The 19,316-nt window shown below is 42.6% G+C and overlaps 1 protein-coding gene across 10 annotated transcripts in view; it reads left to right on the forward strand.

The window, feature by feature from the left end:
* arap1 (ArfGAP with RhoGAP domain, ankyrin repeat and PH domain 1) overlaps nucleotides 1-19,316 on the forward strand; it is a 56,534-nt gene that overhangs the window by 21,514 nt on the left and 15,704 nt on the right. For all 10 annotated transcript variants that reach the window (XR_013287829.1, XR_013287830.1, XM_077540496.1 and 7 more), the window contains 12 exons: nucleotides 276-361; nucleotides 2,219-2,401; nucleotides 9,125-9,299; nucleotides 9,579-9,713; nucleotides 10,023-10,158; nucleotides 10,272-10,374; nucleotides 11,101-11,293; nucleotides 11,401-11,446; nucleotides 11,576-11,739; nucleotides 17,815-18,027; nucleotides 18,133-18,238; nucleotides 18,317-18,464. Coding sequence is in view for 8 of the 10 variants with exons in the window: in XM_077540496.1 (XP_077396622.1) it covers nucleotides 276-361; nucleotides 2,219-2,401; nucleotides 9,125-9,299; nucleotides 9,579-9,713; nucleotides 10,023-10,158; nucleotides 10,272-10,374; nucleotides 11,101-11,293; nucleotides 11,401-11,446; nucleotides 11,576-11,739; nucleotides 17,815-18,027; nucleotides 18,133-18,238; nucleotides 18,317-18,464 (1,688 nt within the window). In the remaining 2 variants the exon portion in view is untranslated. The remainder of the gene's footprint in view (nucleotides 1-275; nucleotides 362-2,218; nucleotides 2,402-9,124; nucleotides 9,300-9,578; nucleotides 9,714-10,022; nucleotides 10,159-10,271; nucleotides 10,375-11,100; nucleotides 11,294-11,400; nucleotides 11,447-11,575; nucleotides 11,740-17,814; nucleotides 18,028-18,132; nucleotides 18,239-18,316; nucleotides 18,465-19,316) is intronic.

Genomic DNA, 19,316 nt, shown 5'->3' on the forward strand with positions numbered 1-19,316 from the left:
GTTTTGTGATTTGCGAATAACATCTTTATATAATTATTGAAAAGTTTGGTGTACAGATGGTTTGAATATTCTTCCAAATGTCTTTACAATATCCCAAGGATGTATGACTTTTTGATGTGAGTAGAGATGTAAGACAAATGTGAGGAAGGATGAAAAAGTATTTTACCCTTGATCTAAGAGTTGCAGCCGACTTGAGTATTTCATACCAGTGTTCAGAGCACGTGTGGGTTTCCTTCAAAGTCAGTATGTGTGTGTTTGATGTGCACATGTTTCAGGAGAGCACAGAGGACTGGGCCCTAACATCTCGAAGGTTCGGAGTCTGAAAATGGACAGGAAGGTTTGGACAGAGGAGCTTATTCAGGTATACACCCATATAATCTGCGGCGGTTTCGTTTGATATGAATATTGTTTTATTTCTCTAAGATCAATGTATGGAACTGTGGATGCGCTTCGGGTAATTGGTTGGGAAATGTTGGTCAAATCAGTGAATCATAGTTGATCATACAGTCACTGAGTATCACAAAAGGGTAAAGCCGTACTACTGATCTAAGTCTGGTAGACGTACTACTACATGTAGAAAAGTCTACTTTTGAATACTTAATTTTGGATGTAAATCCTGGATGAACCATAAATAATTTTTTATTCAAAATGCTACCTTTCTTGTTTTAAGAAACACTTTAAAAAAAAATTAAGAAAGTAAACTATTAGGCAAGACAAGGCAAGTTTATTTGTATAGACATTTCATACACAAGGCAACTCACTGTACTTTACACAAGGAAAGACAACTCATAAACATCAACAAACACAGTAGTTAGTAGTGTTCAGAAACAAAGAAGAGAAAACAAAATTAAGTTACAAATTTTACTAAAAGAACATACATTGACAATGTTAAAACATTAGACAGCAATAAAATAGATAAAATAAAATAGAATAAATAGAGGGGAAAAATATGGAATCACTTAATTCTGAGGAAAAAAATTATGGTCATCTCGCAATTTTCTGTTCCAAAACAAAACCTGCATCAGATTGAATCTACTGATTATTCAGAGTGCTCACACCTTATCAGAGAGCTGTTGCACTGAGTGGATTAACATGAATGATGTCACAAGCATGAGAGATGTCAGTCGAAACAATGGAGAAGGTCAAACATCACGGAATGTTGCAAAAGATGTTCCCAATTACAGTGTCAAAATCTGGACAAAGTACAAACAAATGGAAGGTTGTAAAAGGGAAGTGTCACGGAAGACCAAGAAGACCTCAAAGTGGTCAAGATAAAAACTTAAAGCAATATTTCTTTAAAAGAGAAAATGCACTACAAAACAAATGAGGTACAAACGGGCGGAAAGGCAGAAAGTGGAGTCAGTATCTGTGACTGAACTGTAAGTAACCTCCTAAAGGAAAAGTCCAACTTAACTCTAAGACACCACCTGAAAGAAATGGGATTTACATCCAGAAAAGACAAACAAAAAAACATCTTTAATGCCTGAACAGAAAAAAAACAAAAACAAAGCTGTAGTTGGTGAAAGAAAAGCAATCATGATCTGTGGATGACTGGATGAAAGTGATTGTGATGAATGGCAAATCTGCCGTATTTAGTGATGTCATTTTGCAAGCTTATAATGTATCTTGCCATAGAATATAAAAACATAAATCCATGCCTCAGAAACGGTAAGATACTAAAAAAGCCAGCGGTGGAGCAACAAAGTACTATTGGTGTAGTGTTATTTTTAAACAGGAGGCGATGGTTCGAATCCCGTCTTAGACTGTTTGTAGTTCACGTTTTCTTTTTATTTCATTTATCATTCAGCATGCATTCAAATCTTTGCATTCGCTTTCAGCATTCTCACGCAATTTCTCCAGAAATTGCACTTAATCTAGTTCCATGTTTTCCCCTGAAATGATCGATTCCATATTTCCTCTACTTGCTCTCAAAAATAAAATTTGACTGGTTACATTTTGTTTCTTTCTTTGTTTCTTTCTTTGTTTTCTTTGTTTCTTTTTTCTTTCTTTCTTTCTTACTAATATAGAAATTAAGATAGAAAAGTGACCTCAGATTTTAGCTTCTGTAAATCTAATCCCAGGTCTCAATATATTCATATAATTTCTTATAGATGAGCTAGATCTACTAATATATGACAAGTGTGTATCAGGAAACCATATGAATCAGTTGTTGATTTACACAATGTCAACATTTTGTATCTGTCTGTACCTTGTTCAGGTGTTCCTCTTGCTTGGCAACTACCGTGTTAACTGTTTCTGGGCAGCAAATGTCCCACCTAGCGAGGCTCTGTCGCCCTCGAGCTGCAGTGACGACCGCCGCCGTTTCATCATTAACAAGTACCGCCACGGTAAATATAGGAAGTACCACCCTCTATACGGAAACCAGAGAGAGCTGAATAACGTGAGTTCATGTTTCCTCTCTAATTTAATAACTTTTGTTTCTAAAGATGAGCATTTCTAGAACATATTTGGGGGGAGTAATATTGTGGATTCAGACACTTCAGATCGTGAAAGACAGGCATTAATACACTGGGAGGATTTAGATGTTGACCGCTGTCTCACCATGTTGACTTCATTGACATTACACCCATATTTATGTTCGTGTCAACACCCTCTCTGCCACACAATTCTGTGTCGCCTTTACTATGTTTGTCCCAGAAGCTCACATTTGTGACACTCACCCCACAATGTACGGATAAATAGAAGCCAGATAAATTTTGCTCTTTTACCCCGCCTTCAAGTACACTGACAGACTTTAGCCAGAGCATATTTTCCTTTTGCTGAAGTCAAATGTACAACACTAATCATTCTTCTGACAGTGATATTACTTCTGCTGTCAGTAAAAAAAAAATAATAATAAAAAAAATAAAAAAAAATAAAAAAAAGATTGGATAATAGGCTATTTAACAATCTTTCAAAACCTCCTTTTATGTGGCATCTGTTAAATTCTCTACTGGACTGAAATGCAGATGACTTGATGAGAAAATATTGAGCGCACTTGCCAGTTGCAATAGCTTTAATAAAGTCTATGTATTTAGACTGGAGATCAAACAGACTTGATGAAGATAAAGCAGATTTTGCTTCTGAATCACAGACAATAATTATTAGTTGCATATACAAGTAATATAAAACAGATGGTAATGTGGACACAAGTGTATGTTATCATTAATGTGGTGAATAACTGTCAGTTTTACTGTTGAATGTAGTTGTGGGCAATATAAAAAAAAAAGTCATTGAAGGTTGCAAGCAATAATTGTTGTGCTTCCATTATTAGAGTGTCGGTATTTGCGATCCAGCTGGGTCAGTCGTTTGTGGCTTAACCCACTTAACCACAAACAATGTTGGCTGCTCTGTTTGTGAGTGACTCACATTTACCACCTGACTTTGGGTACTTTCCTCCTGGTATCAAGCGCAAATGTGCATGTGCATGCGTGCTTCACATGTTAAGGATGTGCAGAAGATAAAAGTGCAATAATACAGTTATTTTTGAGTTTTTTTGTTTTTGATTTTGCTGTCCTCTGTTTTAGTACTTTTGCTTCATCATGCTCACTTTTTCCTGTTTCTGCTTTAGCACTGTTTGTCTTCCTCTCTGTCATTTGAGAGTTCGACTTTTCTGTTTTTGTTACAACGCTGGGCCTAATAGAATCCAGAGCCCTCTCTGTGAGGTATAGTCTCGACCATTGTTGCTCTAAGGCACTGTGTGAGGGGTCAAGCAAAACATCTGCAGCTCTTTAGAAAACTTAAAAGCAAAGCCCATAGCCCATTTCATCTGGCTCTGCCTTTTTACTCCCACATCTCAGCTTCCTTTCTCCTTGTTTTTCTCCCCTTCTCGAATGTGACATCACTACTCACAGCTCGAGCTGGAATGCGCTGTAACCCCGCCTCCGCTTCTCCTCTGCTCCCCCTGTGCTCTTCATTGCTGGACTGTGACTGCCAAAGAAAGTTTCTCTCTTACCTCTTGCTTCATTTGACTGCTTGTAAATGTCTGCTGTTCCTTAAAGTTAGTCTCAAATTTAAATGATGAAAAATACCTCCCTTTTCTGGCATTGTGGACTTTGTAAAGTAGCACCATAAAAAGTTACCTTGTGAGAAAGCCAGCAGGTAAGATTGTTTATTGCTGTTGTGTGTAAGCAAAGTACTCCATGTTGTATCTTTGTGTGTGTTTATATAGATTGGGCCTTTTAAAAAGTAACAACGTGTGTTTTATTGAGTGTTGGTAGCTTGAGGTTGCTCAGTAATCTGTGTCAATGTACTTAGGATCTCTGGTAGAATTTGATTGTTGTGTTTGATTGGAGACTACTTGAATCTTTGAAAGTGTTTTCCACATTGCGGCCTTTGTGTATACATTGCCTGGAGTGGGCTGATAGGTCAACATGCATGCTAATGTGCATGGACATACAGTATTTTGTGTGTGTGTGTGTATTGGCCCTTCTGTCAATGGGGATCATTGTGCTTCTTTCTCTTTCATTCAGTTTCACAGCCTGCTTCACAAACCCTTCCTTAGCTTTCTGTCCTCTTCACCAGTTAGTTAACTTTGTCGTCATACATTAATCAATCCAAAATGATTGGTTGAATATGCTCTGTATGACTGCTTGAAAGAATGTCACAATTGAATAAGGAAAGTTGTAACATAGGACACTGTGCCTGCTTAGTAACTTCAATTGAAACACACACACCTCTCATATTACAGCGCATCTTTTGTTGCATTTGTTTAAAACTTTGTAAAGATTGTTGAAGCCCTCCTCTGTTTGCTATTCCCAAATGAGATTATGGCCCACATTTATGGTTGGCATACTCTTGCTTGCTGCAAAATTAGGTACATAATGCATGATGGTGAATTGAGATAAAATTGAAGAATCACTATGTTCAAACTGTAATTGCCTTTTTTGAAACATACTTCACATTGATTTGACATAGTGTTTTTCATTTTTAACAGTGGCAGGCGGTGGCGATCACACCTAGGCATCCACTTAACACCACATTTATTTGAAAAGTATGCCATGAAAATTAATTTTCAGTCATGTACAGTTTGTTGTCCTCTCCCTGCTCCATGTAGTGTCATAAAATCCCACTTGATTAGCTCTAAACCAATCAGAGGATGGAAAAATGCTGACATTCACCGAGGCCTTTGAACAGGCTGTCTGTATTTTCTGTGTATTCATCTTGTAATCTTGGCTTCAGATTCATGTTGTTTCAATTGTACAGGGCCTGCAATCTTGAGTCTGAAGGCGTTGGGAAGTTTAACACTGATATAGAAATGCATGGAAGCTGAAATCGAAGTGGACAAAAATAAAAAGATAACCCACAAACGACTGGAAGATGCGCAGCCAAGATGGCATGCCACTGATTTTGATGTAGCTAATAAAGACAAAAAACAAAAAAACAAAACACCTCCCACTGGCTGGAATCAAAGCATTCAATGGAAAAGCTCGCTGGAAATCCCAATCTAAACTGAAGTCTTATTACCTCCACCAGGTGTAAAAAGTGAGAGGTCATGTTTTACGTTTGTTGGTCAGCTTGTAACTTAGCAATATTGTACTGAACCATTTTTGTTTGAGTAGTAGAAGGAATATCTCAATTGTGTTGTTAGTATTTTTTTTTTTTTTTCATTGTGGGCAAGTGGGGCAACCGCATCCTGTTGGAATTCTGTTATGGGCGGCTCATTTGACAGCCATCCCTTTTTACCTTTTATTGTAGTAGTTGTGTAGAACTTCACTGCAGTTTGCTGAGAGCTGTTTACAATATAATATTGTTGTTTTGGCAATGTCTGCTTTTTGATTTGGCCACCCATGCACTACTATTCTGCACTACGGAAAAACACTTTCTGTATTTAACATTTAGTGCCAAATTTGTAATGTGCATTACTGCCCCTATTGGACGTAGATGTGGAACACGCACATCATGTCACATGATTTTTGATCAAAGACAAATGTTTTAGATTACTGGGTTGTGATTGTGATAGTTATCTTTGTTAAAGGCAGATGTTTTTGTTGGAACCCTAAAACGGATCATTACATTTATGTTGGGTTATCTAATTTGGTGAGTATAAGTGCATGAGCTACTGTCGTATAATGACTTTCGGTAAAATGCTTCACTGGTGGTATTATTATTAGTGCTTGAGTGTGTTAGAGAGACTTCAAAGGGGAAAAAGTTACACAGTTGTACACTATTAATTATTCATTTGAGCCATCAGTCATTCTCTTTTCAACTGGAGCATTTATTTTAAACAGATTCATTTTTGTTTTTGTCTAAATGGGGAGATAGCCTTTACCTTCTGTCCTCCTGTTTTCCCCTCTATTTCATCTTGTCCCCCCTCAATTTTCTTACTCAACCCTTTTTTGTCTGTCAGCTCTCTTACCCTCTGTGTCACTCTGTAAACCATCATCCCAGGTGAGGTAATGGTGGAAAATAATGTAGGGGGAAAAATAGTTTTCGTCATCTGGAATTAATATATGGACCCATATAGAAGTGTGGGCGTGTGTATTTAATGAAGTGTGCAAAAAGGATCACACTTTCATCATCTTTTCACAGCATTTGTCCTTCTTCTTTCTTTTACTTTTCCCCTTCTCCTGCCCAGGCAGCCAGATGGAGCTGTGTGATTGCAGACACACCCAGATAAAATCGCTGTGTTTCTCTAAGTCTCTCTCTGGGGATGTTGACTAAGATTGTTGAATTCCCGCCCCATCGTTCCTACTTGTGTGTCTGTGTGTGTTGTTTCATTCATTTCTTTCAGAAACAGCAGATGTTAGAGGGCGTCTGAATTTACACAGCCCAATAACCCATTTCCTCATTGTGCTTTTCTCTAATTGGATCTCTGCTCTCACAAGCTATTGATTGATATGTAACACTAACCTACATTCGGCATGCAAGCAATCACATTAATGTCCAGGGGCTGATTAAGTTTTGTTTAACTGAATCACATAAACAGAGAATTATGAGGCTTGGTTATCATCACTCAGCAGCTGGTACAGTAATGTACTCTAGTGTGCGTTCAGATTAGGATGTCCGTCTGTGTTGTGTGGCTCTAAGCTTGGCAACTAATGAGTATTGTGCTTGTGGGCCTGATTAGGATGTCATGTGGATAGAATGGAAAACAGTATAGGCGTGTTCAGAAGTGTTTTTTTATTTTTGTTTTTTGTTTTTTTGTTTTTAACTCCCCCCCTCCAACTGTTGTCTTCTAATAACCTTGCTGCTTCAGATTTCATGTTTGTCAGTTACTTGGCTTCCTTGGCATTGCAATTATTTTTCAGAAATTTTCAATGAATACTAATGCAGTGATCACCATGAGTGTTACCATCATTCTAAAATGGCACAGCAAAAGATATCAATAGTGCATGCATATTGCCTAGCATAGTTACTTTATACGCTGCCATGTATCTTGAAATAAAATTACCACTAATGTTGTCCTAGAAGACTTGATGTTATTTGGTTTCCTGTCAGTCATTATTATTATCATGGTTAATATTTGAGCTATAATGGCAACAGGCCTGAGTAGGCTAATGTGTTGTAGTGCCGCAATTTATCAGTGTTTTCTGTAGTTCTTGTATGGTGCAGGGCAGAAGTGATGTTGCAATTTGAACCGTTATTGCAGAAATCAAAGCAATTCCCATTTGTTTTGTGAAAAAATAAGACAATGGGTAATGTCTCAGTTTTCCACATCACCTTTTAAAGGTCCACTGCAGGCTTGTTTGGATAACTGGATCATAAATGACTGAGGGCAGATGAATATCAATAATCTTAGTGGAGGCCTCCCCCAATCCCACCCACATATACTTGTACGCATATACACATCCAAATAATTTCTGACAGTGCATTGATTCAATCCCCTTGATTTGACATTCTAGGTCAATGTGTATAAGCTTGTTTATCACTGAATGGCTGAGCTCCACTAAAAATGTCTGCAACTCAGTGAATGTGAGTGTGTGTCAGCAGAAAAAACACTGCATCCTCCTTTTCTTTAGTCATGCTACCCGTGATTTTCTGACCCCTCCTCCCCAACTTCCCTGTAACGATTAATTGTGTTTGAGCCTGTGATTGACTCTACCTCTGTTCTGTTACTTTTCTTCTTTAAGTTAGACGTATTTGTTATCATCTGGTGAGACAAATATCTCCAGTTATAGCGATACACTGCTAGAGACAGTTATGGTTTGGTTTCAGAGCGTTGATGTTTCCACCTTGTGGTGTTGTGAATATTGTTTTTCAGGCACCAGATAAATGTTTTGGTTTACTTTTCACCCATAGTCATTTTCATGTTGTGGTCATAAGTTGAGCACTTGATTTTTAGCTCTAATGGATGTAAATGAAGTCCTGTAGTGTGCTCTACTATATATATACTATTATTTTGGGATCATGAGCACATGGATCAAACACATCCCATGGATGACTTAATTCTGACATAATGCGGTTTGTCTCCAACTCTCCATATTTGGTTAGTATGATGTCATTTTTCATAGCGTGTCATACCAGCAACTCATATAAACACCATTTTTTAGTTATGTTCCTAACTACAACGAGGTGGACGCATGATGGGTGGTTTGAGCTGTAAAATAGACAAATATGGAGCTGGCAAGTGTAAAATGGTCTGACATGTTTTATGTTACAATTAATTGAGAGTAAACGATCTCTATTCTAGAGATTCTCAGTATTGCTAAATTTTGGGATTGAGGTAAGAACACAGTGTACCAGTAATGTTTTTCCCTGGCTATATCCCCCCCCCCCCCAAAAAAAAAGAAAAGAAAAACAAAACAAAATACCTCTTTCATGGACCTTGCGGGGTTTTTTTTTTGCTGGAGCACAGTAATAAGTTAACGCCTTCACAGAAAAGGGGCTTTCCCCATTCGTTCCCACAAAGTTGTAATGTTATGCCACAATACTTTTGGCCATATAGTTTGTGATGTATAGTTATAATTATTTTCAACGATAATTGGTGTTTGGAATGTACAGTCTACTTATTTGATTGTCATCACCGTTTGTGGCGTACATGCTTTGTTGTCATCTTGTCTGTACACGAAGTTCACATTTAGTTAACGCTTCTTGAAAAAGAATTATATTCAATAAATGTATGAAAATAATAATTGTGATTGTATGTTTCTGATATTTTTTTCTTTCTGTCCTTTTCCCACAGGCATTGTGCATAAATGTGCAGTGCAGTGATGTGCTGGAGACATTAAGCCTGATATTTTGTGGCGCTGATGTAAATTGTTCAACTGGCATGGCCAATTGTCCCACCCCTCTCTCCCTTGCCAACACACACTCTCAACCCTTGCAAGCTGTATTACTGAGCCACAATCTGAACACAGGTAGAGCATTACCGCATGTTTGAAGTTCCTTTATTTTCAATTGAGTGATGGAAATCGTGTAACTGCATATGCATTGACAACCTTTAAAATGCATCAAATAACTTAAAGATATTCTTTACACTTTAAAAATCCTCTGATGACTGCAGAATGTATGTACTTGGACAATTTGATTGATCCTGTATGTATGGTTTATCTGTGTAATTAATGTTTATGTTTAATGAAATCCAAATGGATTACCTGCCACGTTTTTGCCTCATGGCTTTCATTTTTGTTGTACAGATCTTCCTCGGTCAGAGGTGGACGGTGGCATGGAAGAAGTGCACTTTTCAGCTCCAACTTGTGTGTATCACAATGGCTTCCTATACAAGACTGGGTCTATGGCTCGGGCTATCACAGAGCGCAAGGCCAGAGAGGGTATGCAAGCATGCTTGGTTACATTATAGATTTCTGTCCACGACTGTTTTAAAGCATTGGCTATTGCTTGGATGTTTTGTAAACAACAAATTGCAAGAGACAATAACGTGTGCGCCTAAACCAGGATTCCCCAATGTGGTGCACACAGGGCACCAGGTAACCCCCAAGGACCTCATGAGTAACTTGATCCTGTACTTGTAGTTTGTAATGCAGTGCATTCTATTATTTTGATTACCAAATGGAAGTGTCTGGTGATGTTGATGTGCAGTTTGAACCTTTACACATCTTTAGCTTTATTTCTGTGTGCAGAGTTTAGTCGTCGCTGGTGTACGCTAAATGATGGCACATTCAGCTACTACGAGAGTGACAAGAACTCTAATCCTAATGGAGCTCTGCGAGCGTCAGAAATCGTTTGCCTGGCTGTGGATGTACCCGACAAACATGGGTATACACACTCACAAGTCAGCTGTTTGCAATGTGTCTCTTGCCACGTTGATATTTATATGACACAAAACCACACACCTCACGGTCTTCTTTGCCATCTGTCTGACCTTGCAGGTATGAGCACACCTTTGAGCTCTACTCAGAATCAGATCGTCTCTATCTGTTTGGCACCGATGACGCAAACAACCACAAGGAATGGGTCAAGTCCATTGCCAAGGTAACTAACCATATTGAGCCAGAATGAGCCATGTCCAGGAAGGAACTATTGCTACTATACTGCACTTCCTTTGGAATTAATTACAAGACAGTGTTTGACACCATTGCTGCATGTGTACAAGATGCTACCAGCTATCAAACAATGTACTTCAATCATTTAAATGCGGTACTATAAATTTAACTTTGGTTGATGGGAGGACTTTGTTATGCTGTATTGATACATTATTCTTAATCCTGAATCTTGCAAAGTTGAATGTACTGCTGCTTAGCACAATTAACATTGAATGTAAGAATAACAAGAGGATAAAGAAAACACACAATAGCATGCGTGAGATTTTTTGTTCCTGTTTTAATTATTGGGTAAAACTTTACAGTAAGAAATATCCCTTACACTCTGTTGTATTTCAAAATACACAGATTCTTAGTCATCTATATTGAGTTTAGATGAGGTTGTTATGTGAAACACAATTTTGTTAACTGTAATGCTGTCTCCTGTCTCTGTCCATGGCTCCTGCCTGTCTAGCCATTAAGACAGTATTTCTGAACTCGCTGTACTAAAGAGACCCTAGGACCATAAGTTCTCTACTGGACACACACATAAGCAAACATACTACTTTACTTGGCTTTGACTATTGCAGTGTATTTCAATAAACATGTTCAGAACAGGAGCATTTACTATGATATATTTTGGCACAAAATTGCACTAAAATGTCTTTGATTTTTGTAGAGCTTCATCCCCGCCACAGCAGAGCCTTTATTGAGGTTAGGGTTTGAGCGGATCGGGCGACTAAAATGTAAGGATGGCCTGAACCTCCAAACGTCCAAGGTGGGCTGGTTTGCCTTGGTGGGTTCCACTCTTCATGCTTACCTGGACAACAGCCAGGAAGAAGAGATACACCTACGCAAACTTAATGAGCTCTGTGAGTTTTTAATGCATTCATCTAAAAGTTTCACACAATCTGCCTGTTGGCTGTGTGCAGGGTAGTGAATGATATTAATTTTAAAACATTGTTTTCGTGTTTTGCAGCAATCCAACAAGATAATGAAGTATTAGTTTTGGTGGAGAGGGGAAGGTGAGAGCTTAACTACAGATTATGTAATGTAGAGCTATAATGTAGCTTCCTTGCATTTTCTGTCCTCCTTTACATTCTCTTCTTAACTTATTGTCTTCGCTCTGTCTGTTTTGGTCTTTTCCTATTAAGAACGTTGTACATAGAAGGAGAGAGGAAGTTGGATTTTGCTGGCTGGTGTGCTGCTATACAGTTCGCAGCAGGGAGTGGAGGCGACACTCTGAGTCAGCAGCAGCTGACCGACACAGACATACCAGTCGTAGTCCACAGCTGCATTGACTACATCACACAGTGCGGTGAGTGAACAGATGGGAAAAGACAAACACAGCAGTAAACATAAAGCAACACATGTGTGTACTAGTAATAAATGATTATCAGACACACCTTTGTGGTTCTTAACCTTGTTAGAGGTACTGAACCACACCGGTTTCAATTCTTCTTTATTGAAAAACTTTTTTTTTCTTTTTCTCTCTCTCTTTCAATTTCAAGACACATACAGGCTTTTCTGGTGAACAAAATGAACAGGGAGAGCAGCCTTTTCATCGAATTTTGCTCTCCATCTTGAATTTTGAAAATGTTGTATTCTTGTATAACCTCATCTTCATGCATCTTAAGGAGGTTTTCCTGTATAGCTGGTTAAGCTCGAATGGAATTGCTTAACTTGGCATTGTAAATCATGTATGCTGATTCCCATCACTCAACTCTGTATTTATAGAACACTTTAAAACAACCACCGCTGTTTTCACCAGATACAATGAAAACAGCAGAGGCCCCACAATTGAACCCTGTTGAACACCATACATTTCCAATATATATATTGGTCCAACCACTTTTTTTTTTTTTTTTGCTCGACTTAGTACGAAGGGAATACAATAATAGAGAAATCACATGACATACCATCATAACAGCCACAAGTCGACTATTACCCGCATCAAATTCCCTGCACCAATGTAGTGAATTATTTGAGTCGTGACAAGGCGGGGTCAGGTAGGACTCAGACGCAGGCGTAAGGTAGGCCACCAAGGCAGCAGGTTTATTTCCGGCCAACAGTGGTCTCCTCTCAAACTGAGAGGAGAACAGGGAGGGGAAAAAATGGAGAACAAAAGGCGCTCCACTAGGGAGGAAAAAACAGGCAAAGGGTACTGGGGACAACAGAAAGCGCTCCGCTAGGGAGGAAAAAGGGCACAAGGCAAAAGGGGTAACTAAAGGCGCTCCAAAAGGGAGGAAAAGGCACAAAAACAAGGCAACAACGCTAGGCAACAGGAACAAGGACATGAGGACTGTGGACGCTTCCATGCACTGACGGTGACACTTCGGCAACGGAGGGGAGAATGCAGGTGGCTTTTATTGTGTGGGTTGATTGGTGGCAGGTGGTGATAATCATGGGCGGGGACCGGTAACGAGTGAGCGGCAGGAAGGGCAAGTGACCTGGGGTGAGAGGAGAGTTAGATTTTCAGGATAAGACAGGAAACATGGATACCAAAATAAAAGCATGGCCGTCACACCGGTGGCGGCGTGACAGTACCCCCCCCTCAACGGCCGGCTCTTGACGGCCCAGGAATGTCAGGGTGCTCAGCGTAAAAGTCGTCAATGAGGGAGGGATCAACGATGAACCGGGAGGGGACCCATTGTCTTTCCTCCGGGCCGTACCCCTCCCAGTCGACAAGGTATTGCCTCCCGCGGCCCCGATTACGAACATCTAAAAGTTTTCTGACCTTGTAAACGGGGCCGCCTTCAATCATCTCTGGGGGGGGCGGGTTGGGTTCGGAGGGCACCAGTGGGCTTTCGTGGACAGGCTTGACTTGGCTGACGTGGAATGTAGGATGGGAGCTTGGATAGTGGAATGAAGCGAACCATCTTGGAGAATCTGTCAACAACTGTGAGGATTGTGGTTTTACCATGGGATGGGGGCAGTCCAGTCACAAAGTCCAATGATATTTCTGCCCATGGTCTGGATGGGATCGGTAACGGTTGGAGAAGGCCCATCCGAGACTGATTTGAAGTTTTATTGCGGGCACAAGTCGGACAGGCAGTGACGTATTCCTTTATCGTGGTCTCCATTGCCGGCCACCAGAATCTCCGGGCAACAGCATACATGGTCCTGCGGACACCAGGATGACAAAATAGCCGTGATGTGTGAGCCCAGTGTATTACCTGGGACCTTAGCTCTTCCGGCACGAAGAGTCGACGTGGTGGACATGACGTGGGGGGAGTGATGTTACGCAGCGCCTCTTTGACATCGTCCTCGATTTGCCATCTCATGGCCCCGACTATGCAGTCCCGGGGCAGAATGGTCTCAGGCTCGGCTTCCAATGGCTCGGACTCGTGAACTCTTGACAAGGCGTCAGCCTTAACGTTTTTGCTGCCTGGTCTGTACGTAAGAGAGAATACGAAGCGGTTAAAAAACAGAGACCATCTGGCCTGTCGAGGGTTGAGTCTTTTAGCTTGACGTAAGTATTCTAGGTTTCGGTGGTCGGTCCAGATCACGAAAGGAAGTTCGGCGCCCTCCAACCAGTGTCTCCACTCTTCAAGAGCTACTTTTACCGCGAGAAGCTCCCGATCTCCTACCGAGTAATTGCGTTCTGCCTTGGATAGTTTCCGTGAGAGGAATGCGCAGGGATGTGTTTTTCCGTCCTCCTGGCAGCGCTGGGACAATACTGCCCCAATCCCTATGCTCGAGGCGTCCACCTCGACCACGAACTGGCGTTTGGGGTCAGGAACTTTGAGGATTGGGGCGTTGGTGAAGCGAAGTTTCAAGTCTTTGAATGCCTTTTCGGCTTCCGGGGTCCAAAAGAAACGAACTTGTGGGGAGGTCAAGGCGTGTAGGGGAGCGGCAATGGTGCTGAAGTTTCTAATGAATCGACGGTAAAAATTGGCGAATCCGAGGAATTGCTGGACTTTTTTCCGTGAATCCGGCGTGGGCCAATCTCGCACGGCGCTGACCTTGTCTGCCTCCATCTCTACTTTTCCCGGTGACACGACGAATCCCAGGAAGGAGATAGTGTTGACGTGAAACAGGCTTTTTTCCGCTTTCACGTACAATTGATGATCCAGGAGGCGCTGCAGAACTCGGCTTACATGGTCTCGATGGCTCGTTAGGTCAGGAGAGTATATTAGTATGTCGTCCAAGTAAACGTATACGAAGTGATCAATAAAGTCCTTTAGTACCTCATTAATCATGGCCTGAAAAACTGCTGGGGCATTGGTGAGTCCGAAAGGCATGACGAGGTACTCGTAATGTCCCCGGGGCGTGTTAAAACCAGTCTTCCATTCATCTCCCTCGCGGATCCGGATGAGGTGATAGGCGTTGCGGAGATCGAGCTTTGTGAAGATTCTAGCTTGTTGCAACTGGTCAAACACAGAGGACATCAATGGCAATGGGTACCGGTTCTTGACCGTGATGTCATTCAAGGGGCTGTAGTCAATGCATGGGCGTAGGGATCCATCCTTCTTGCTCACAAAGAAGAAGCCTGCTCCTGCAGGCGAGGAAGACGGTCGGATGAGGCCGGCTTTCAAGGATTCGTCAATGTAACTGTTCATGGCTTGGCGTTCGGGTCCAGAGACCGAGTACAGTCTCCCCTTGGGAATGGTTGAGCCGGGAATCAGATCGATCGGGCAATCATATGGGCGGTGTGGAGGGAGAGTCATGGCTTTGGTCTTGCTGAAGACCTCCCGCAGAGGGTGGTAGCAGGAGGGAACAGTGTGCAAGTTCGGGTACTCTTCTTGAGCCGGTGGGACGAGAGTCACCTGGTGAACCTGGGCTGTGGAGTTTCGGGGTGCGGGTTGTTCCAACCTGTGAGAGCTGCAGTCTTTTCCCCACTCCAGCACAACTCCAGTGTTCCAGTCGATTCTGGGACCATGTAGACACAGCCAAGGGTGTCCCAGAACCAAAGTGGGGGAAGCGGCGTGGAAAACATGGAAACGGAGAGTCTCGAAGTGAGGTCCGATTCGGACTTCCAGAGGTTCAGTGATGTGGGTGATTTGGAAGAGCTCCTTGCCATTCAGCGCTCGAGCCTGGATGGTCAAAGAAAGGGGTTCGGTGGCGGCTCGTATATGCTTTACGAGCTCCCAGTCCATGAGACTTTCGTCTGATCCGGAGTCGATGAGGGCTGGCAGATCTAGGGAGACATTGTGGTGGGTTATCTGGATTTGCGTAAGTCTGTGACTCTTGGCGGGTCGGGGTGCCGGAGGACTCACCGGGGAGTGGCCCTTTGTGGAGCAGGATTCCACCAAGTGTCCAAGACCTCCACAATAGTAGCAGCGGCCCTCTCGGCGTCGGCGCTGCCTCTCCTCCGGCGAAAGCCGAGCCCTTCCCAGTTGCATGGGTTCGTCGCTAGCGAGGTCCACCTCTCCCGGTTCCGGTCGGGAAGGAGCGATGAATCGCGGCCTTCCGGCCTCCGGTGTCCGCGTCCAGGGGGTGGGTTCCTCCCTCCTTCGCGGTCCGCCGATCTTGGCCAGCTCCTGGCGACGATGATCGGTCCGGATAGCGAGGGAAATCAAGGCGTCCAAGTCCGCGGGGAGATCGACGGGAACCAGAAGCTCTTGAATAGCTGGTGAGAGTCCTTTCAAAAAATGGTCGTGGAGTGCGATGGCATTCCAGCCACTGTCCGTTGCCAACGTTCGAAAACGAATTGCATAGTCGCTGACAGATTCCTTGCCTTGCTGCAGTCGACTCAGTGCTCGTGCCTTCTCTCGGTCATGGTTTTCTGGATCAAAAACTCGGCGCAAAGCGATTTGAAAGTCCTGTACGCTTTGGCAGACCGAGGAACCCCTGGCCCATTCCGCGGTCGCCCAGGTTTTGGCCCGACCCGTCAGGTGAGATACCATGAAGGCCACTCGGGATCGGGCTGTGGGAAATGCCTGTGGTAACTGTTCAAAATGTATGTCGCATTCTGTGAGAAAAGTCTGACAACGTCCGGGTTCACCGGAGTATCGTTCCGGGGAGGCCAGTCTCAATCCTACCCCGGTGAAAGGCGTGGTCGGTACAGAGAACTCAGGAGGAGGAATTTGTCCGGTGGAAGCTGGCGCTCGACGCCATGAAAGGCTTACCAGCTCGTGGACCTGGCTGGTCAATTCCTCCATCCGGGACAGCATGGTCTGTTGGATCTGGCCCTGGGTGTTGAGCCGGGCCTCCTGGCTCTGCAGTGCGGCCTCGATCCTGCCTGCTGGGTCCATGCTGGCCGAAGTGTACTGACAAGGCGGGGTCAGGTAGGACTCAGACGCAGGCGTAAGGTAGGCCACCAAGGCAGCAGGTTTATTTCCGGCCAACAGTGGTCTCCTCTCAAACTGAGAGGAGAACAGGGAGGGGAAAAAATGGAGAACAAAAGGCGCTCCACTAGGGAGGAAAAAACAGGCAAAGGGTACTGGGGACAACAGAAAGCGCTCCGCTAGGGAGGAAAAAGGGCACAAGGCAAAAGGGGTAACTAAAGGCGCTCCAAAAGGGAGGAAAAGGCACAAAAACAAGGCAACAACGCTAGGCAACAGGAACAAGGACATGAGGACTGTGGACGCTTCCATGCACTGACGGTGACACTTCGGCAACGGAGGGGAGAATGCAGGTGGCTTTTATTGTGTGGGTTGATTGGTGGCAGGTGGTGATAATCATGGGCGGGGACCGGTAATGAGTGAGCGGCAGGAAGGGCAAGTGACCTGGGGTGAGAGGAGAGTTAGATTTTCAGGATAAGACAGGAAACATGGATACCAAAATAAAAGCATGGCCGTCACACCGGTGGCGGCGTGACAAGTCGGGTGTGTGTCTTGACCTCCGCCGAACACCTGAGACTGACTCAACGAATACTTGGGGTTCGAACCCAGGTTAAGGATCACAAGTCGCCCCTTACTGTTTTGATTTCACTGGTAAAAGCACAGTAGACAATTTAAGAAAAAAATAAGAGTAAAATAACACAGTTATTCAAATAAGCAAAATTATCTGCTGACAGAACAAAAAAAAATTACTTAAATTTACATGTAAGACTTTAAAAAAATAAGAAAATAATACTAGGCCCATATCAACCACAGCAGTCTTGAAAATAGGATTTTTAGACCAAAAACAAGTACAAGTTTATTGTCTTTGGTATGACCCAGCCAGGGATTGAGCCCATAACCTCCTAGTCTGAGGGTAGACACTCTACCACTAGCCCACTGAGCTGATCGTGTATTTACTGGAAGAGGAAAAAAAAATAGCTTAGTAAATGTATAAGTAATATGTATCTTAAAATAAGCTGAATTATCTTGTCTGACAGAGCAAAATAAGAAAAAAAATTGAGAAATTATATCTTACTTAAGATTTCAGTTTTTGCTGTGTTTAACCAGAGTGCAAAGTGCTAGGTGTATTTTGTTTGCATGTGATTGATTGTACTGTATTTGTTCAGGCTTAACGTCTGAGGGGATATATCGCAAAAGCGGCGTGAACTCACGCGTCTCGGCTCTTTGCGAGCGGTTTCGTCAAGATGCTCGAAGCCTCCGCCTGAAGGAAGGAGAGCACCAGGTGGACGACGTCTCCAACACACTCAAACGCTTCTTCCGGGAGTTAGAAGAAGGGCTTTTCACATCTGAAGACGGCGGTACCTGGCTTACTACGACTGGTAAGGTTCACATGGCTTGCCCAGCATCAGGAAGTTTTAAAGTAATGTTAAGTCAGAGCACATTCCTGTTTCTGTCTTGCTTCTCTCACTTGTCTCTTGATCTAGCCATTCAGGATGAAAGTCTGAAAATCTCCCAGTATCAGACGCTTTTGAACAAACTGCCTCGTGTTAACAGGGCAACACTACGGGCCCTTATCAATCACTTGTACTGGTGAGTTAATAAACCTGCACACTTTGTGAATGCCACATGCACACACCCACAACCCACATTCTGCTTTTTGTGTTCTAGTGTGCAGAGGTTCTCTGAGCTCAATCAAATGAATCTGCATAACTTGGCCATCGTGTTTGGTCCTACATTGTTCCAGACGGATGGAAAGGACTACACGGCTGGCCGTGCCATTGAGGACCTCATACAGTACTACACGCTCATCTTTCAGGTCAGACGCAGTCAAGTGAAGCAGCTATGATGTTAGGTGATTAGATATGTGGAGATTTCCACACGCCGATGAAGTTGCACTTTCATTATGGCTAATTTAACCAATCAGAAGCCTGACGAAAGGCATTTACGCAGGGTAGTGTGTAGAATCTTTGGGCCTGATTTATTTTGCTCACCCCCGATGCGGAAGCTGATTTGCTAACCAGGCACAAACAGATTTGTGTTTGCCAAATGTACAAAATAGGAATATTTTGCTCATTCTGGGAGGAGCACATGCAAATACATTAATTTAGCACTCACAATTTGATTTATCAAACCTTGGGTGAATTTCCATTGCTGCCACAAAGAGACAGTATGTAGAATTCAGTGCCATCTAGAGGTGAACTAATAGAATGCAACGACAACAGTGCCTCAGAGAGATCGCACTTCACGTTGGCAAAGTTCTTCTTCGGGTATCCATAGCAGAAAGATGGCGGTGAAACATGTCCACCTCCTGACCTATTTAATGTAACTAGCGATAGGATTATATTTAAAAAATGTATGCTGATGTAATAGAAGATATTTTTTTACATGTTATTGAAATTAATAGTGGGTTTTAAAAATGAATAACATAAAAAAAATTCTACACACGGCCACTTTAAAGAGCACATCTAAAAGACTGGAGCAAACCTAGCACAAGCAGTGGTACCAGCATAGTGCAGGCAAAATTGGGTTTGCTATAGTGGTAAGGAGAACTTTTACCTAAAGCATAAAATACTATTGCCAGGAATGACACACAAAACATATCATTAGGGATCTTAGTAAATTATCACAATCTTAGAAAATCACTCAATATGCCCAAGAACAGCATACA

This window comes from Festucalex cinctus, chromosome 13, assembly GCF_051991245.1.
Source record: "Festucalex cinctus isolate MCC-2025b chromosome 13, RoL_Fcin_1.0, whole genome shotgun sequence".
NCBI classification, from domain to species: domain Eukaryota; kingdom Metazoa; phylum Chordata; class Actinopteri; order Syngnathiformes; family Syngnathidae; genus Festucalex; species Festucalex cinctus.